This window comes from Moschus berezovskii, chromosome 7 (assembly GCF_049115385.1).
Source record: "Moschus berezovskii isolate FMDL1 chromosome 7, NW_MosBer_1.0, whole genome shotgun sequence".
NCBI classification, from domain to species: Eukaryota; Metazoa; Chordata; class Mammalia; order Artiodactyla; family Moschidae; genus Moschus; species Moschus berezovskii.
The window spans coordinates 26,732,773-26,752,342 of record NC_142466.1 but is presented as its reverse complement, the minus strand read 5'-3'; the positions used below and the strand labels follow the sequence as shown (position 1 = coordinate 26,752,342).

The 19,570-nt window shown below is 41.3% G+C and overlaps 1 protein-coding gene across 7 annotated transcripts in view; it reads right to left on the bottom strand.

Moving 5' to 3' along the window:
• ELAVL2 (ELAV like RNA binding protein 2) overlaps nt 1-19,570 on the bottom strand; it is a 79,251-nt gene that overhangs the window by 32,127 nt on the left and 27,554 nt on the right. For all 7 annotated transcript variants that reach the window (XM_088837664.1, XM_088837659.1, XM_055427840.1 and 4 more), the window contains exon 3: nt 9,779-9,882. In XM_088837664.1, coding sequence (XP_088693790.1) covers nt 9,779-9,882 — 104 coding nt within the window. The remainder of the gene's footprint in view (nt 1-9,778; nt 9,883-19,570) is intronic.

The window sequence follows — 19,570 nt, the reverse complement described above, 5'->3', positions numbered from 1 at the left end:
TGCTATCAGTTCAGTCGCTCAGTCGGGTCTGACTCTCCGCGACCCCATGAATCACAGCACGCCAGGCCTCCCTGTCTATCACCAACTCCCGCAGTACACTCAAACTCATGTCCACAGAGTCGGTGATGCCATCCAGCCATCTCATTCTCGGTCATCCCCTTCTCCTCCCGCCCCCAACATTTCCCAGTGAGTCAACTCGTCACATGAGGTAGCCAAAGTATTGCAGTTTCAGCTTTAGCATCAGTCCTTCCAATGAACACCCAGGATTGATCTCCTTTAGAATGGACTGGTTGGATCTCCTTGCAGTCCAAGGGACTCTCAAGAGTCTTATCCAGCACCACAGTTCAAAAGCATCAATTCTTCGGCGATCAGCTTTCTTCACAGTCCAACTCTCACATCCATACATGACCCCTGAAAAAACCATAGCCTTGACTAGACGGACCTTTCTTGGCAAAGTAGTGTCTCTGCTTTTTAATATACTATCAAGGTTGGTCATAACTTTCCTTCCAAAGAGTAAGCGTCTTTTAATTTCATGGCTAGATAAGACTGTCTGATGAACTCTGGACGGAGGTTCGTGACATTGTACAGGAGACAGGGACCAAGACCATCCCTATGGAAAAGAAATGCAAAAAAGCAAGATGGCTGTCTGAGGAGGCCTTACAAACAGCTGTGAAAAGAAGAGAGGAGAAAAGGAAAGATATAAGCATCTGAATGCAGAGTTCCAAAGAATAGCAAGGAGAGATAAGAAAGCCTTCCTCAGTGATCAATGCAAAGAAATAGAGGAAAACAACAGAATAGGAAAAACAAGAGATGTCTTCAAGAAACTTAGAGGTTCCAAGGGAACATTTCATGCAAAGATGGGCTCGATAAAGGACAGAAATGGTATGGACCTAACAGAAGTAGAAGATATTAAGAAGAGGTGGCAAAAATACACAGAAGAACAGTACAAAAAAGATCTTCACGACCAAGATAGTCACGATAACGTGATCACTGACCTAGAGCCAGACATCTTGGAATGGGAAGTCAAGTGGGCCTTAGAAAGCATCACTACGAACAAAGCTAGTGGAGGTGATGGAATTCCAGTTGAGCTATTTCAAATCTTGAAAGATGATACTGTGAAAGTGCTGCACTCAATATGCCAGCAAATTTGGAAAACTCAGCAGTGTCCATAGGACTGGAAAAGGTCAGTCTTCATTCCAATCCCAAAGAAAGGCAATGCCAAAGAATGCTCAAACTACCACACAATTGCACTCATCTCACATGCTAGTAAAGTCATGCTCAAAATTCTCCAAGCCAGGCTTCAGCAATATGTGAACCGTGAACTCCCAGATGTTCAAGCAGGTTTTAGAAAAGGCAGAGGCACCAGAGATCAAATTGCCAACATCCACTGGATCATGGAGAAAGCAAGAGAGTTCCAGAAAAACATCTATTTCTGCTTCATTGACTATGCCAAAGCCTTTGACTGTGTGGATCACAATAAACTGTGGAACATTCTGAAAGAGATGGGAATACCAGACCACCTGATCTGCCTCTTGAGAAACCTGTATGCAGGTCAGGAAGCAACAGTCAGAACTGGACATGGAACAACAGACTGGTTTCAAATAGGAAAAGGAGTAGGTCAAGGCTGTATATTGTCACCTTGCTTATTTAACTTATATGCAGAGTACATCATGAGGAACGCTGGGCTGGAAGAAGCACAAGCTGGAATCAAGATTGCTGGGAGAAATATCAATAACCTCAGATATGCAGATGACACCACCCTTATGGCAGAAAGTGAAGAGGAACTCAAAAGCCTCTTGATGAAAATGAAAGAGGGGAGTGAAAAAGTTGGCTTGAAGCTCAACATTCAGAAAACAAAGATCATGGCATCTGGTCCCATCACTTCATGGGAAATAGATGGGGAAACAGTGGAAACAGTGTCAGACTTTTATTTCTGGGGGCTCCAAAATCACTGCAGATGCTGACTGCAGCCATGAAATTAAAAGACGCTTACTCCTTGGAAGGAAAGTTATGACCAACCTTGCTGGTATACAGGTATGAAATAGGCAGGAAATGTAGGGCCACGCGTGCGTAATGAAATGATCTACAAAATCCCTCCCAAGGAAGACGGGTAGGTCAGCTGCTAAGTCTCTCTCCCACTGCCACCCTCCGTGATTCACAAGCACAGATGGACAGGAAGTGGGCTAGGACACTGCCCCCAGGAACCCTCCTCTTCAATCTTCCGTCTGTGCAGTCTTTAGCCTTTGCTCCAGCAACCGTGGAGAAGTACCTTCTACAGAAAAGCTGTTCAGAGAATGCCAAGGTATTGCCCCCTGGGAACTTTCAAATGTCTAATTCCCACTATGGACAAAGCTTATAAGTAGCAGAAATAACACAACAGGCCTGAAGTCAGGACCAAGTTCTGGACCCTGCCAGGCCCCCTAGATAATAACAACCTCTGGAGATTCTTATGGTAAAAAAAAAATTAAAATTGAAAGCAAAGCCTTCCACAAAAAACATATTACTCAAAAAATCTATTATTCCTCATTTCATATAAGGACCATATAAACTGGATTCCATACAGATGTGAGGTTTATTCAAATGCATTGAAGAGCTTCTGATAATCACATGTAGTAATACACTTAGAATCTGGCTCCAGAAAGTTCCAGATCATGGGTTAGAAATGAAATTAGAAAAACATACACCCAATCTCATTTTCTTAAAAAAGGGATAGAAATCATTTACTCAAAGTTTCCATTTGTCTCTCCACAGAGACCTGATCAGATAAATAATAAATGTAGGATAACATCTCAAAAGTTGTCAGTTACTGTGAGTTCTGTCCTTCAGGCTATTACTTTCAAAATTTCCCACTCTGGTCAAGATAAAAGGTAAATGATGATCTATACTCTTGTTGAACTGATGGGTACTTTACAGAAGATGACTATAAATCTGTGAAGCCCACACTTTTTCTATAAGCATTTACACTTTGTACCTTCATGAGAAATAGCAAGTACGTAAATAAGCCACAAGAGCCATAGGTGGCTTGAGATGCTCAGAGGGATGCGGAGTTTAAATCCAAGGCAGATTTTCCCCTCCTAAGCAACACCCAAGTCCAATCCTGTCACTGTTTTGCCGAAAACTCTTCGGTGGCCCTCCCTTACCTACAGCATAAAACCACAGCTCCTCACTCAGCGTGGCACATGTACCTTTTCAGACCCCTAACTGCTCTTAGGCGCATTTCCACACCACTCCTCACCCTGCTTTCTACTCCAGCTAATTATATGTGATTTCCCTAACACCCGCTTTCAAACTTCCCAGTAGAAGTATGAACTCTCAGCTTTCCTGCTATTATAAAACCCATACCCGAGAATAGTGCTGCAGAAACTTTAAACAGAGCACCCAACAAGAGGCAAGCCTATAGTCCAACTTCACTCCCATTCCTGTTTCCATGTCCTTTCCTCCACTAATGAGTGGGGAGATGACTTATGCAGCAGCCGCAAGGTATTTCCTCAGGTTCAGAATTAAATTTTATAAAATGACAACTTAGAATGACAGACAAAAACCAACCCCATCCCAGATAATCGTGAACCGAGGGTTGAGACAGACAAGTTTTCCAGTACTAATTTTACTGGGGCTGCTGAAACTCCAATACTTTGGCCACCTCATGCAAAGAGCTGACTCATTGGAAAAGACTCTGATGCTGGGAGGGATTGGGGGCAGGAGGAGATGGGGACGACAGAGAATGAGATGGTTGGATGGCATCACCAACTCGATGGACATGAGTTTGAGTGAACTCCGGAGATGGTGATAGACAGGGAGGCCTGGCATGCTGTGATTCATGGGGTTGTAAAGAGTCGGACACGACTGAGCGACTGAACTGAACTGAAACATTCAACAGTGTACAGAGTTAACTGTTACCTCCTCAGGACAGGGTGCTGCACTTCACTCTAAATGCATTCTCAACCAAACCATCCCACGTAACTGCCATGAGTTCATTAAAAACAGTTACACCTTTTCTTAGAAAAGAGTCTAGAACACTATGGAAAGTTAAGAGACTCGGGTAATAAACAGACTCAGTGATAAGTTGATTCATCATTTTTAAAGATTTTACAGATATAAATAGAAACTTAAAATGGTTAAAAGATCGAGTCCATCCAAGCTTATACAGCCAGTTAAATCACTTAAATAGTATCAGGGAGGGTAGAACTTTAGAAATGTATAGATTCCTCCTATATTAAGGATATAGTTCATGCTAAAGAGAAAAGCAGTCGACAAACATGACATTTTCTAATTGAGAAAAGGATAAGCTATAGGTAGAAAAGGTATAAATTTAACAAAAATTAAAAGCAATACAGTAGCTCAGGAAAAAGGTGTATTAAGCTTTACTTAATTGCTCTCTATTAAACTGAACACTTTACAGAATAGACATTATTATTTCTAACTAATATTCCTATTGTTAAGTTTTTTCATATAGACAGAAATGGCAGTTTAATTATTTTAATGAGAAATTCCACATTAATGTATGTCAATTAATAATTTTTAAGCAAAGGTAAGGTTTAATCTGACTTATGTCTGATGATTAAGAAACACTGATTCAATCAAAATCAAATTTAGGCACTTTTTCTACGCTAGCTGCATTTCCAGACAGGGTTTTTTCTGCTCTGAGAGAGGAGACATGGATTTCTAGGGGTGAGAGTAAAAGTGAAAGTCGCTCAGTCATCTCCGACTCCTTGCAACCCCACGGACTATATGGTCCATGGAATTCTCCAGGCCAGAATACTGGAGTGGGTAGCCGTTCCCTTCTCCAAGGGATCTTCCCCACCCAGGGATCAAACCCAGGTCTCCCACATTGCAGGTAGATCCTTTACCAGAGGAGCCACAAGGGAACCTATCAATAAAGATGAAAAGTTCTCTATTCCTTGCGATAACAGCTCCTTGCTGTTGTTTAGTCACTAAGTTGTGTCCGACTCTTTTGTGACCCTACGGACTGTAGCGACCAGGCTCCTCTGTCCATGGGATTTCCCAGGCAAGAATACTAGAGTGGGTTGCCATTTCCTCCTCCAGGGGATCTCCCCAACCCAAGGATGGAACCTGCGACTCCTGCACTGGCAGGCAGATTCTTTACCACTGAGCCACCTGGGAGGGCCAACAGCTCCTACTACTTTCAAATAAAGCAAAGCCACTTTGTGGGATAAAACTTGCTAGGCCCAATGTAGAAGGGGGAGGAGCTGGGAGTCAAGATATAGATTTTACTGTGATAGTCTCTTATTCATGTGACAGTCTCTCTTTATGTGATAATCTCTTATTCACAGTATTTGATGTGGGGGGGAAAGTCTAAGCATTTTCAGAAATGAGTGATTTTACTCTGCTCAGCATGAATCTAGGTCTGATACCATTAACCAAGGCAAAAAAATTCATTTTCCCTTAGGAGTGAAAAGAATTGTGCATATACGCCCTTTTTACTACCCTCCCTAGTATCAAAAGCTAAAAACATCTTGTAATATCCACACTTTACTTACCAGCTCATTATTAGGGATAACACGGGCAAGCTTTACTCATCATGATTGCCTCTTATCACCAGCAATGTAAGCTGCTGGGACATTAACTCAACCAGGAAAAAAAACTGAAGCTTAAGAGAACTGCCACCTTGAACCTTTAACCTAAAAATGCCACTGTATGTAACAAATCTGTAACATAAGGTGAACTTATTAAGTTTTTCTAATTTATAAGCCACACCTTTTAAAAGACAGTATGAACTTCTTTTTACTCCAAACACTGAATTGGCATTAAAATAAAACCACGATTAATATTCCAGTTAAGAGCATTATCCACAAGATTATCAAGGTAAAAGATGAAAACAAATGTAACTCTGCATGCAGAAGTACCAAGTATTTAGAGAACCCATATACATTTTGGTGGTTCCTAAGTGTTAGGTCTTCAGTTCAGTTCAGTTCAGTCGCTCAGTCGTGTCCGACTCTCCGCGACCCCATGAATCACAGCACGCCAGGCCTCCCTATCCATCACCAACTCCCGGAGTTCACTCAAACTCATGTCCACAGAGTCGGTGATGCCATCCAGCCATCTCATTCTCTGTCGTCCCCTTCTCCTCCCGCCCCCCACAAATTACCTGCAAAACAAAAAAACAGATTCCTACATCTTACCTCTGGACACTGATTGAGTAGATCTGAAGTGGGTCCCAGAATCTGTATTTCTAACTCATCCTCCTTGTGATTTTGCAACCAAGTTTGGGAATAACTGCTTTAGATTTCTCAGTGCCTGTGGGACTCGACTTCACTCATTGCAGAAATAGTGAATATTTGTCATCTATTCAACACACCATCCATCTATTACACAAAACCCCACTGGGCTAATGCTACTAGGAAGCCCCAGGAAAAACTGCGAAATAAACCACCTTTCACAGCACTTGATTCACTGTTTCAATATTCCAATAAATAGTAATTCTACCAAATGCATAGGTGACTCAGAAGACCTTGAGAGAAACCTGAGCTCAAGGAGTGCACAAATACTTGTATACATATATTAATTAATCTACTACAGCTTTCTAAAGGAAAATATGGTAACAGTCTTAGTGTAGATATCAAGAGACAAAGATTTGAGTCACAGCTCTGACTTCAACCACCTCGTCTAAGCTAAACTCTGTGATTACCACTTAGGTGTCAACATTTTTTTTTTACTGCAGGTAGAGGTTAATGCTTAAGTCTGAATCATATTCAGGTCCCCTTCAATCCCCAAACTTCTGTGACACCTCATGGACTATTTCAAAAGAAGGGAGAGACCCAACCTGAGTTAGAAAAACCCAGAAAGGCAGCAGCAAGAAGAACTTCAGATGGACTCCAAAGGATGGGATGGCTGCTGTGAAAATGAGTGAGAAATATGCCAGGGGAGCCATAAAAGCATATTTGCAGAGGCTGTGAATAAGATGAGCCTGCCATGGAAGAGCCAGTCTGACTACCGTGGCGAACAGTAATCAGTGACAATGCTGGGTCACTCCAAAGTTCAGCCAAATGATATGGTAAAACAGTAGGGGAATAGAAGAGAATTTTGAGTGAGAAGCAATATGAGGAAAGTGGAGGTTTTGTAAGATTAGCTTCAGAGCTTCACCAGGATGGACTGCAGAAAGCAAAAAGAAACTGATTAACAACAGGAAACAGAAAGGCTTAAATACAGCTTCCAAAAACTATGAAAGCAGTGAATACTAGGAAAAACCTGGCTCAGATGTTGCATGAGAACACACAGCACATCTAACTGAAAAACAATCAGAAAGAACAGATAGACAAAAATGGTGCTATGTAGTTCTGGAAAATGGTCTGCTTTGCCTCAGACAAATCGGGGCCAAACTGAGGCTACCAGCTGTTATTTGATATTTCTGTCGGAACCGAATGAGAGGGGTGGGAAAGAAGCAGCCTACTGCTTACCTACCACGCCCACCCCCATCCCAGAAAATCTGAAGGGAAGTGGCAGATGTCATGGTGTACAAGCCACAAGGCATGACTGTCCTTTTTTGCATGTATTCTGCCTGAGCAGCTGGGCCCTGAAGAGAAGGCCTGGTGACAGACAATGAGGAAGCAGCTGTCACCAGTGGTCTCTCTGCAGGCCATGGATATTTCTTCTATGGAGACCCATTTCTTCTGCATTTCTACCTTCGTGTGGACCTTACTGCAAAAAGAACTGATGTAGAGCAAAAGAAGTGAACCACTACAGTGAAACGAGGGTGCTTATTTCTGGAATGGAGAAAAGGACGATATTCCATTTTCTTAACCACGATTCATGAGCAACAATCCTGAAGTCAACTGACACTGGGAAGCCTCACAAAAATCTGCAGTAGAACAGAGTGTTCGCAGAACAATAGGAAAAGGTAACAGGACACTTTTTATAGGTACTTGATCATTAAACTTAGAAATGCTATTAAAAGGTTCATCTCTGGAGAACAGAGAGTAGGCAAAGAAGAGCAGACAATTAGAAAAAACACTCAAGATTGAAAAACCAAGGTCAAAATAAACAAGTCCTTTGTGATCTTAGAATATACTAGAAATCTAGTAATTAGACACTTCGTACTTAGGACATTTTCTCGACCAAGAAGCATGTAGAATCTCAGACATCTGCATTCACGTACATTTGGGGGTCACTGCATACAGTTTCCTTCAGATGAGACAGAGATGGGAAGCATCTTTCCTCTAAGCCAATAAATATAAAGAATGACATGTCAAAACTATCCCAGGCTAATGAATTAACTTAACTGACAACTCTGAGAGAAGCAACTTTTAAACACAAAGATGACACTGCATTTCCAGATACCTGAAAAAATGAGCAGAAATCTCCTAGACAAGCCTCTAAGCAAGATGGATACCACAGTCAGCCTTGACTAACTTCCCCTCACCACTCCAGGCTATGGTCTGAGCTGACTTCTTAAATCAAGGGTGGAAAATAGGTTCCAACTTCAGTCAATTGATAGAGGTTGTCTGGAACACTATTTTGACAAATATTTGGAAGCCACATCCAGACTCAGTAAGAAAGGCTGCCATGATTGATCGGCAATGTCTGCACTGGGCAGAAGAGGGAAAATTGATGGCACGTGTACTAAGCATTTGCTAGAGGCAACGTCCCTTTTATCTTCTAAAGGGAAAGAAACCTACACAGCAAACTGTATTAACTTCTTATCCAAAGAGAATTTACATCAGAATTTCAAAAATTCAAAAAGGCAGGGAAAATATCCATAAAGTTATTAACCATTTGTCATGAAAAGAAAACTATAACAGAAAAAAAATAACCCGTGTGGCATATACACTCTCCTAGTCAGTCTCCTCAAAGTAAGCTGAATCTGCTAAACTACAGTCAAACAATAGCTCAAGGACCTGCTTTTCTATGACCTGAGAACTAAAAATGATTTTTATATTTGATAATGGCCTGCAAAGCTAACATATTTATTGCCTGGCCCTTTACAGAACAAAACTGTCAATCCCTGTACTGCTGCTGCTGCTAAATCGCTTCAGTCGTGTCCGACTCTGTGCAACCCCATAGACAGCAGCCCACCAGGCTCCCCGTCCCTGGGATTCTCCAGGCAAGAACACTGGAGTGGGTTGCCATTTCCTTCTCCAATGCATGAAAGTGAAAAGTGAAAGTGAAGTCACTTCAGTCGTGTCTGACTCTTAGGGTCCCCATGGACTGCAGCCTACCAGGCTCCTCCATCCATGGGATTTTCCAGGCAAGAGAACTGGAGTGGGTTGCCATTGCCTTCTCCAATCCCTGTGCTAGAAGAAACAGATACGTTTTTTTCAAGTTATCGGCAAGTAATTCTCATAGAGGATGGAAGTTTAATTCAGTAATTTTTATAACATACTTATCTAAGAAAGTTGCTGCTCTGTCCCTTCGTTAATACACAAGTAATTATTGGGTTGGCCAAAAAGTTCATTGGGGGTTTTCCGAAAATTGTAATGGAAAAGCTTGAACAACTTTTTGCCCAATGCAATACATGTGGTTGGAGAAGGAAATGGCAACCCGCTCCAGTGTTCTTGCCTGGAGAACCCCATGGACAGAGGAGTCTGGTGGGCTATACTCATGGGGTCACAAAGAGTTGGACACGACTGAGGGACTACGCACAAGCACGTACATGTAGTACTCATGAATAAAGTTTCCCCCATCAGGCAACAAATAGAAAAATTCTGCTATTCCTCCCAGAGAATGTCTATATGGGCACAAAAAGAAAGAACTACAAAGAGACCTTCATTTTTTTCAACCTCTGTTCTGTGAGTAGATATAAAAAAAAAAAAAAGAAACATACTTTTATTGTTTTGGTTTGAAGTCTCAATCCATTCAGGGTGTTGATAGCTTTCTCTGCATCCTTGGGGTCAATGTAGTTCACAAAGCCATATCCCAAGCTCTGCCCTAATGAAAGGGAAGGGGAGAAAGGCATACATTAGTTCTCCACCGCTGATGACAGACATCCACGTTCATTCTGGCATAAAGTCTTGTCATTAACGCCAGCATATTTTCTCAGGGGTAAAAAGAAGTCTGCATTAATTCTAGAAATACACATGTGGCTTTTTCCATCTCCTGTCTATTACAGCTTCAAGGTTAAACATCAGTTAGAACACAGCAAGCTGTGCTGTTTAAAAAACACACATCCCCAGTGTTCCATCGCACATGCCCTGCCTAAGACCCAGCGCCCAGCAGCAAGGCAACTGTGGGTACAAGTCTCCATGGAGCTGCTGTGTGGGCTTCACGGGCACGACTTGTTCAGCTTCAGTTTCCTTACACATAAAACTGGAAAGTGAAAAGCATCAACCAAGAATCTGTCAGTGTTCTGTACACATTACCGTGATAAATTTACAGCCTTTACCAAGTACAGTTATTTCACAGTCTAAAATAATGGAGAATCATGAGTACGTGTGTGTATACATGTAATCTATGTGTGTGTGTGCGCATAAGTACATTAATTTTAGAGGAGAGCTTATTCAAATAAACTAAATCCAATTTACTAAAGGGGTCTGAAAACCTAGCTAAGGAATAAAGGGAAATCTGAATACAAAGATTTATGGTTGAAGACATACAAACCCCTAAGAATATGTGGAAAAGAAAGAAAAAACATAAAAACAACAGAAAAATTCTGGAATAAGAGTTGCTTCTAAATGAGTCTGTTGCAGATTTTATCCATCATCTGAGACCTCTCGTCCGTGGCTCACTGATGTGTCCCAACTCTCAGGGAACAGGAAATAACAAGAGATTGGAATCAATGGAATGCACAGACAAGTAAAGTCAACCCTAAAGGTCTCCATTTTTCAACTAAAGAAAAGTTTCTCAGTTTGACAAGACGAAAAATACTGAAAAGGTGGTGACAAAAATGGACATTAAAAGGTTTAGTCTACTAAAAGTCAAACCAAACCAATTAAGGGTTTCCTGGAAGACTCCCAGTAAAGGTCCAAATGCTTTCTATAAACTACCATTTTTGGATCAATTTCATAGCAAAGTGAGAGAATATTTTTTCTTTTAAGTGGCACCCTTAGGTCTTAGAATTTATGAATACAGGTATTTAGAAAGGCCACTCTGGTTTTCCTAACGTGGTTCCTCACACATATACAAAGAGAGAGAGAAAACTAAATATAATACCTAATAACTATGAAAACCTGTGATTATATTTTGAGGACCACCATCATTTTCAGGGGATAATCACTGCTAACTTATACTATTTAATCAAACATTTTTCCTGTTTTTATAAGGTGAGGGGAGACTTAAAACTCAGTTCATTAATTTTTTTCCTCACACTACTCACAGAAATTGTGTTTTACTCAAAGATCTGATTTTTAAAAGTTACATGTCAATCACTGAAGTTTTAATTCAGCTTTTTTCTAATTTGACATTGATCATGTGTCAACTGCATGCACAGTGGCCTCTTACGAAATGTGCTGCAGTTCTGTTATCACTGCTGCTGCTGCTAAGTCACGTCAGTCGTATCCGACTCTGTGTGACCCCATAGACGGAAGCCCACCAGGCTCCCCCGTCCCTGGGATTCTCCAGGCAAGAACACTGGAGTGGGTTGCCATTTCCTTCTCCAATGTGTCAAAGTGAAAAGTGAAACTGAAGTTGTTCAGTCATGTCCGACCCTTAGCGACCCCACGGACTGCAGCCTACCAGGCTCCTCCGTCCATGGGATTTTCTAGGCAATAGTACTGGAGTGGGGTGCCATTGCCTTCTCCGAGCAGCATTCAAATTGGCTGAACATTAAAAAAATCTGCTCAAGGAATCACTTTACGATGGAAAGAATATGGGCTAGGAGATACACACATAAGTTCTAATCCTGGCTCCACTGTTTACCAGCTGTGTGACTTTGAAGAAACAACTTAACCTCACTGAGTCATTAACCTCCTTATTTCTAGAATGAGGATAATTCCTACCCAATGAGACTGCTGCGTCAGCGATGAGAACTTTCACTATCGATGGAGATAGACCACTCCAGTGAAAAAATAAAGGAAAAATATCTACTACATGTTAAGGCGTTTACACACATTCATTTAAAATTAAAGGGGACAAGATGCTACCAAAATAACAGGGGAAGGAAAGGCAAAGTAAACACCGTGTGGTTCTCCACGCTGCTATTCTCTAACAAAATAAACCAAATTATCAACTGTACAAGCACTGAGTCCATTTCTCCTATCTACTGGCACCACACCAACACTTACATTTTACCGGTTTCTAATCAAAGTCCATTCTCAATCTTGGTACACTGGGAATCATCCACGGCGCTTAGAAAACAAAAACAGAAACTGATGTCTGAGTCCCTTTCCCCCAATTTTTTTTTTAAATTGGTCTATTACAAACCAGGTTTCTTAAATCCCAGTGACTCTAACACATGTAGTCAAGGCTGAAAATCACAGTTTTAATAGTGGGAGAGAATCTGAGACTGCAAATAAGGATTATGGGAGCCCTAAGAAGGGCCATGTGCTGATGGTCTGGGTACGAAGTGACTCTGCTTGCAGTGAAGACTGCCTGCCTTCTGACAGATGCATTTTTAAAATATTAGTAGATGTCTTTCTTCTAAATTCTTCAAGTTATTCATCACTTCAGAGGAACAGTTTATTGCCTACTGAAGTCACTCTCTGGCACAGCAGGGGCCTGCTGGAGTTGTGTTGCTGGGTAAAGTCGAAATCCTGTCTGCTCAGCCATGTCTTGCCCCATCCTCTAAGCTCTTACTCCTAGCACGCTGCTGCTGCTAAGTCACTTCAGTCGTGTCCAACTCTGTGTGACCCCATAGACGGCAGCCCACCAGGCTCCCCCGTCCTGCGGGCACTCAAAACGTTTGCTAAACGCACGAATGAGAAGCACAGTGGCTGCTATTCATTTAACCAAAGGCAGTGTCATCAATGGGCTTCCGTGGTGGCTCAGACAGTAAAGAATATGCCTGCAATGCAGGAGACCAGGGTTTGATCCCTGGGTTGGGAAGATCCCTTGGAGAAGGGAATGGCAACCAACTCCAGTATTCTTGCCAGGGAAATTCCATTGACAGAGGAACCTGGCAGGCTACATAAAGTCCACAGGATCCCAAAGAGTTGGGCACAATTGAGTGACTAACACTTTTTGATGTCATCCACGTCACCATCAGATGACCTAGCCACTGAATGAGTCTTTGATCTGACCCCCTCAAGCAGCCATGGCTAGCTTTAATGATGAGTCAACCAAATTTCAACTATTGGAAACTGAGTACACTCAAACAATATTCATCCCTAAATGAGCTCTCTGACACAAAGTTTCTAACTTGTTTAGGGCTGGTATTAGGAAGAGCAACACTCATCAATTAGTATTTAAGGTAAGCAAAATGTGATCACTACCCTAAGCAAAATAACATGAAGGGAGATAATTGCTGCTAAACGGCTTCATTTCTAAATCCACTGCAGTAGATGCACTAACATGTTGGCACTGGGACTATAAGGGAGTTAGTAACTTCACAGATTTTCATTTTCAAGTGAGCTAATCAAGTCAGCAAACATGCCTGAATGCTTAAGATACATAAAGGCATCACAAATGATGCAGAGACAGGCAAGCCCCCCCCCACCCCAGTCTCACTGTTCAGCTGTGCGGTGTTTAGTGTTTAATTTTAGCCTCACATCGATCTCATGAGATACACATTCTTCTTCTGTAAGGAAGTAATGGTAACTGAAGCTGGGTAAGGTCGATCCATATCCTCAAATCGAAGAGAAAGAAAAAAACCAAACAAGCAGAAAGTAGTCATCAGAACTTTAATCCAAGAATCTCAAACACTCTGTTCTTCTCACAATTCACGACTAGTTTATATATGAACCTGGACCATCTTCAGTATGCTTGAAATATAATGTAACCACGCATTTTCTAACAGAGCTCTACCAAAAAAAAAAAGTTGTTTTGAGACAGCTGCCTACTGTCTTAAATTCCAGTACTTCTTGTGCAAGTGTCAATTTCAGTATATATGAGTTTTTACACTGTTATTCCTATGACAGTGTAACGTCACCTTGTTTATATAGTGCCTGTTTCAGGTTACTATGAGTGCAGATTTTTAAAAAATAAAAGCAGAAGGAAGTCAAACATCAAGAAAAAAAATATTTAGCCTGGAACCACTTTCTTCCACTTTCGTATGCATCAGCTAGTAACAGTCATAAACTACCAAGGAAGGCTTGGAAACCAAGCATCATTTATCCATAGCCTCCAGATCTATTTTTCAAGTCATTCTGAATTTAGAATGTGCATATTGACAATCTCAAAACCAAAAATCACTTATTTACAAAACTTATAAAGCTCTACATTTAAATTCCAAGTATAGTAATTATGGAAACCACCACAATCAAAAGAAATTCTGAACAAAATAACAAAGCCAAGGCTCACCCCCCCAAAAAAGCCTTCAAGACCAATAAATCCTGTCTTTAGAAGTCAAAAAGTTCCTCTGGTAGCTGAACATCAAGAATAAGGTCAACTTCACTAGTCCTCACAAGCTACCTGTGGCCCCATGGTCCTTAGAGATTTTGAAACCATTCATCTTAGCCTTGGTCCTAACAGCCATGGCAGGGATTCTAGAACGTCACTACAGAGGAAGCGTTCTGAACAGTCATAGGCCTGACTTCAAGCAGGTCCTTAAACTGCAGGTCAATACTGCACTTCAGCACATGGTATTCTGTACGGCTGTGAATGTGAATGGCTTTTGTTTCGCTCCCTTCTTTTTAATCTAAATACATGCCACAGAGAAGGAAGGCTTCTTCACAAAAGACAGAAAAATCCCTTATAAACTGCTCCTTGGCATAAGGAGAACAGTTACAGTTACAAGCAGGCTGCTTAGAACCTGGTCAAGTGATCTAAAGCACAGAGCTGAAACACTCCAAAGGTCTCTGAATGGGGCTGAGGCTCACTGAGCTGCAAGGGGGTCAGAGCAGGAAGAGGAAACAGAGGAAGAGAATCTGTTTAGTGACAAAGTGCTAGTGGGAAACACAGTAAACTCCAATTTATCCCAAACTGTGCATAACTCAAAGCAGCAGCCATTCCCTTGCCACCTACATTGCTTTTAATAGCACACTTTAATTAAAAATTTAATTGCATATTTTAATTAAAAACACACAATCTTCTGAACCCATTTAATTCAAAGGTCACTTTATTTAGTCTTTTCTATTTCAAATTACCACCAATGTTCCGAATATCAAATTACCCCCTCAGGTTTAAAGGTAAAGGCAATAGATCACCATAATTCTTGATTACAAACCCGGTACATTAATTTAATTTTATCCAACCAATATTAAGTGAGATCCTTCTCAACGTGGAATTGTGAAAAATAGAGTTCTGTATTTAAGAGTCATCCTACATATTTTTCACCAACATTCAGCATTCATTTGTTCAATGATTTTAGAAAAGCTACTTTTTGCTAATCCTGGAGAATACAGCACAGACACAAAGTTCCTCTTCATACAATTTATATTCTGGTTAGGAGACACAAAAGAACAAGTTCTACAGCATATACAACAAGAAAATAAGGGCTAAAGAGAAAAGAAGCAGCAGAGGAGAGAGAGTCGGTGGTGCGGGGTCAGGGCCATTGACCTAAATATAATGGTGAGAGTGGGCCCCTGAATGTAACATTTGATCCAAGACCTGAAGAAAGTAGCTCATAGTCTTATTAAGGAGGCTGTGTAAGCAGATTCATTTCAGTGCACATTCTACCAATGGGGTATCACATCCGGTTTGTTCTACCAGCTAAATCTGCCCCACCCCTCCAACCCTCCCGCCACCGCCAGGCATTAGTACAGGTCCTCACATATTATTCTAACTTGGATTACTGCTACAGTATCCTCACCATCATCCCTTCCCTAGACTCCTGTTAACTCCAAAACCAGTCTTTCTGGAAGAAAATCCCAATCGTAACCTGGTTTCCAAGGTCATCATCGGCTTCTTGCTTACTTCGAGGACTCCTACAAGTATGTACACCCTGAAACTCATATTCAGTTCCCGGTGCCTGGAATACACATCTCCTCCTCTAGGACAGGGGTCCCCAACCTCTGGGATCTAATGCCTAATGATCTGAGGTCAAGTTCATGTAATGATAACAGAAATTAAGTTCAGTTTGGTCGCTAAGTCGTGTCTGACTCTTTGTGACCCCGTGGACTGCAGCACGCCAGTCCTCCCTGTCCATCACCAACTCCTGGAGCTTGCTCAAACTCATGTCCTTCGAGTCGGTGATGCCATCCAACCATCTCATCCTCTGTTGTCCCCTTTTCCGCCTGTCTTCAATCTTTCCCAGCATCTGGGTCTTTTCCAATGAGTCTGCTCTTCTCATCGGTGGCCAAAGTACTGGAGCTTCAGCTTCAGCACCAGTCCTTCCAACGAATATTCAGGATTGACTTCCTTTAGGATTGACTGGTTTGATCTCCTTGTAGTCCAAGGGACTCTCAAGAGTCTTCCCCAACACCATGGTTCAGAAGCACCAATTCTTCGGCCCCCAGTTTTCTTCATGGTCCAGCGCTCCAAAATGCCCAATAAATAAATGTAATGTATGTGAATTATCCCAGAAACTAGCCCCCTCACGCAGGTCCAAGGAAGAACCGTCTTCCACAAAACCGGTCCCTGGTGCCAAAAAGGTTGGGGAGCGCTGCTCTAAGGCTTTCTCTAAAACCTTTTCCTGTTGTAATTTGCTTCACTACCAGTGCTCAGTGTTCAGTGTCCTTTCCGAGTCCTTCCACAGCCCTTGTATTTTCCACCTTTATCTTACTGCATATGGGTATTGAGTCAATTTGGACATCCCATCACTTAGACTGTTGAGCAAGGGCAAACTGAGCATAGATCCTGATATAGACGACCCTAGCATAGATTATTAACACACTCACTCAAACAATGAATGAACGAACAAGCTAAAGGGGGGAGGGGAGGATGAACAAATGAAGAAACAGCCGTCTGCTTTCCAGGAACTTATGGTTGAGAAGAGAGATGCCCTTATAAACACGCTCCCCATCCATGTCCCTACATCGCACCAGATGGTTACAGAACAAAAGGAAACAAGATGCTCAAATGTGACAGAATTCTGTCTTTCTAAGGGAGTGATGTGAGATACATTCCTTTTCAAACAGTTCATGTAAAACTTTTCATATGAAAATTTCCTACAAATACTATTTAAATGAAATCTCAATTTTAAAAAAATAATGTCACCTAGAGTAATTTGATAGATTTACATAAATCTGTTTCACAAATCTGTAAGTATGAATTATGGGATGTCAGCATATAATTTCGTTGAAAGTGCTTTTTCACTAATATAATTAAGTCTGCTGAGACTACTCACGTACAAGTCAAATAAAATGCAGAGTGAATTCTGTAAAAACCTAGTAGTTGAATCAACAATAAAAGGTGATTATGCTGATTGATGTGTATCTATTATTTTATTTAGAGCAGCAGTAATGTTTTATGAAATAAAGAGAGACAAAAGCAGAATGACTCTTTTCTAAATGCCCCAGGAAACAGAAACAGGTCACTATGGTCCTCTCTGACAAGCAAGACTATTTGCAAGCTGAGGTCGAATAATGTAACACTTAAAAAAAGAAAAAAAAAAAGGCAGATTGAGAAGATTCACTGTCTCTAAACATGGTCCCTATATAAAGCTGCATCCTTCAATCCCTTAACAAACAAACAAACAACAAAAACGATATTTAGGAAAACAAGTTTTCACTTCAAGGGGGACAATTTTCATTTTTAAAGACAGACCAATCCCCTTTCCCTCATTCCAACACCATAACATCCTCCTCCACGCCCTCCCCCCCACACAATAAAGTTGCAAATATGCTGTGTTGCTTCAGATGGACTTTCTGTTCTTGGGCACTGGTCTTGTGTGTCTGTTCAGACAGGCTGTGCTCCGCAACTCTGGCACGAAAACAAGGTGCACCAGACTTTACAAAGGCGCTTTCTTATTATCTCAGATCTCCTGTGAACGAAACCATGTGGGGACCACACATCAGGGGAAAGCTCTGAGAGAAGCCTAGAGAACAGAGGAATGCAATCTTCTCTAGTCACGTTTCTCTCTCCAAATTTTAATTCCTGACTTAGCCCGAGCCTCCTCGGATGCAGCATTCCAGACACAGGAAGTCCTTCCATTTAAACATTCAACTAACTCAGGTCAAACTGAACAGGTCCTCCTCACCACTCTCTAACGGGAAAGATCAAACTATGAGGCAGAGAACTGCTGTGATCCTATTACTACAGACCAAGCCAGACTCCCTTGAAAGCTCGGAGCATTTTTATCAGTTTCCCAAAGGACACTACCAGGGATTATCACCAGGATGGAGAATTCAACCTAGACACTCACATAATACAGGAAACAGATGGCTCACTTGAAGACTCATCTTCCACTCAAATGGTAATAAAGCTGGCCTGAGACTTAAGTGCCCAAATTTAAAATGGTTTTCAGGACTTCACAGATATACTGCGATAATACAGAAGATTTAAATCATATCTTTTCTGCTGAAATCAAAGTTGTAAATAGTCATCATTTGGTAAATACTACTCCTAATTCGAGAGGGAGCATTTAATGGCCTCAGCAGCAGTGTTTTCCTACTGAGTTAATTTTAATGGCCATATCTGTCCTCTGATTATACAACTGGTAAAGCTCCATTTTCCTATAGTTCCAGTCCCAGTAATTATGAATCTGCTGGCAATGCAGTGTGACCTTGCTTAAGTCGGCAAAACTGTGGGTTTCTTAATATATCATCATTTCAGGCAACATTAAGAACTCCCACATAATCCAGTCTTAGGCTTCTGAGTACAGCATATTAAATCCTCTAAATTCTCAAGTAGTGAACATGGATACTAAGAGGTCTTGCTTCCAAGACCAGGAAGATTAGGAAATATGATCTTTATTTAAAGTGGGAAAATAAACTAGTTCCTCTAGTCCACACATCTTATGGGAATATTTTAACTTGGACCAGGTTCTCCAGCTTGAGAAAAAGTTAAGATATTACAGCATCTCAAGACCATTGTTGTTTTTATTTTTTTTTTTTTTAAAAAAAAAAAAAGCCCAGTTCTCATTACTCACTGACTTACATAGTAGCTCTTAAAGAAAACTCAGCAGGCCTACCTTCAAATGCTGGAGCTATCCCCATGGTGAGAACAAAAGCCAAAAAACTGTTAGTTGGCCAGAAAGTCAGACCCTACAGTTCAAAAGAAGTTAGGATATTAACATACCCTGAGCTAAGACAAAATCAACTCGTAAGTTAACATCTGAGTCTGCTGCAACAGTCTCATTTCTTTGTTAATTATAATTAACTCTCCCCTGCCACACACACACAAAAAGGGGCTATGTGATCTGCTTTATCTTGTGCTTACTTGAAAAGCAATGTGTGTGTGTGCATGCTCAGTTGTGTCCGGCTCTTTGCGACCCCATGGACTGTAGCCTGCCAGGCTCCTCTGTCCATGGGTGAAAAGCAATAGAGTTCTTCAAATAAATATGATTTGAGGTGAGGGCCAGGGAATCATATTCCTCAAAATATTATTGTGGTAAAGAGGGAAACGAGAAACCGGCTAACAACTGCAGTAGTAAAGAGGGTATCTGCTGTTGCTTGCACTACCAGCTGGTGTCTCGGAGGTCAGC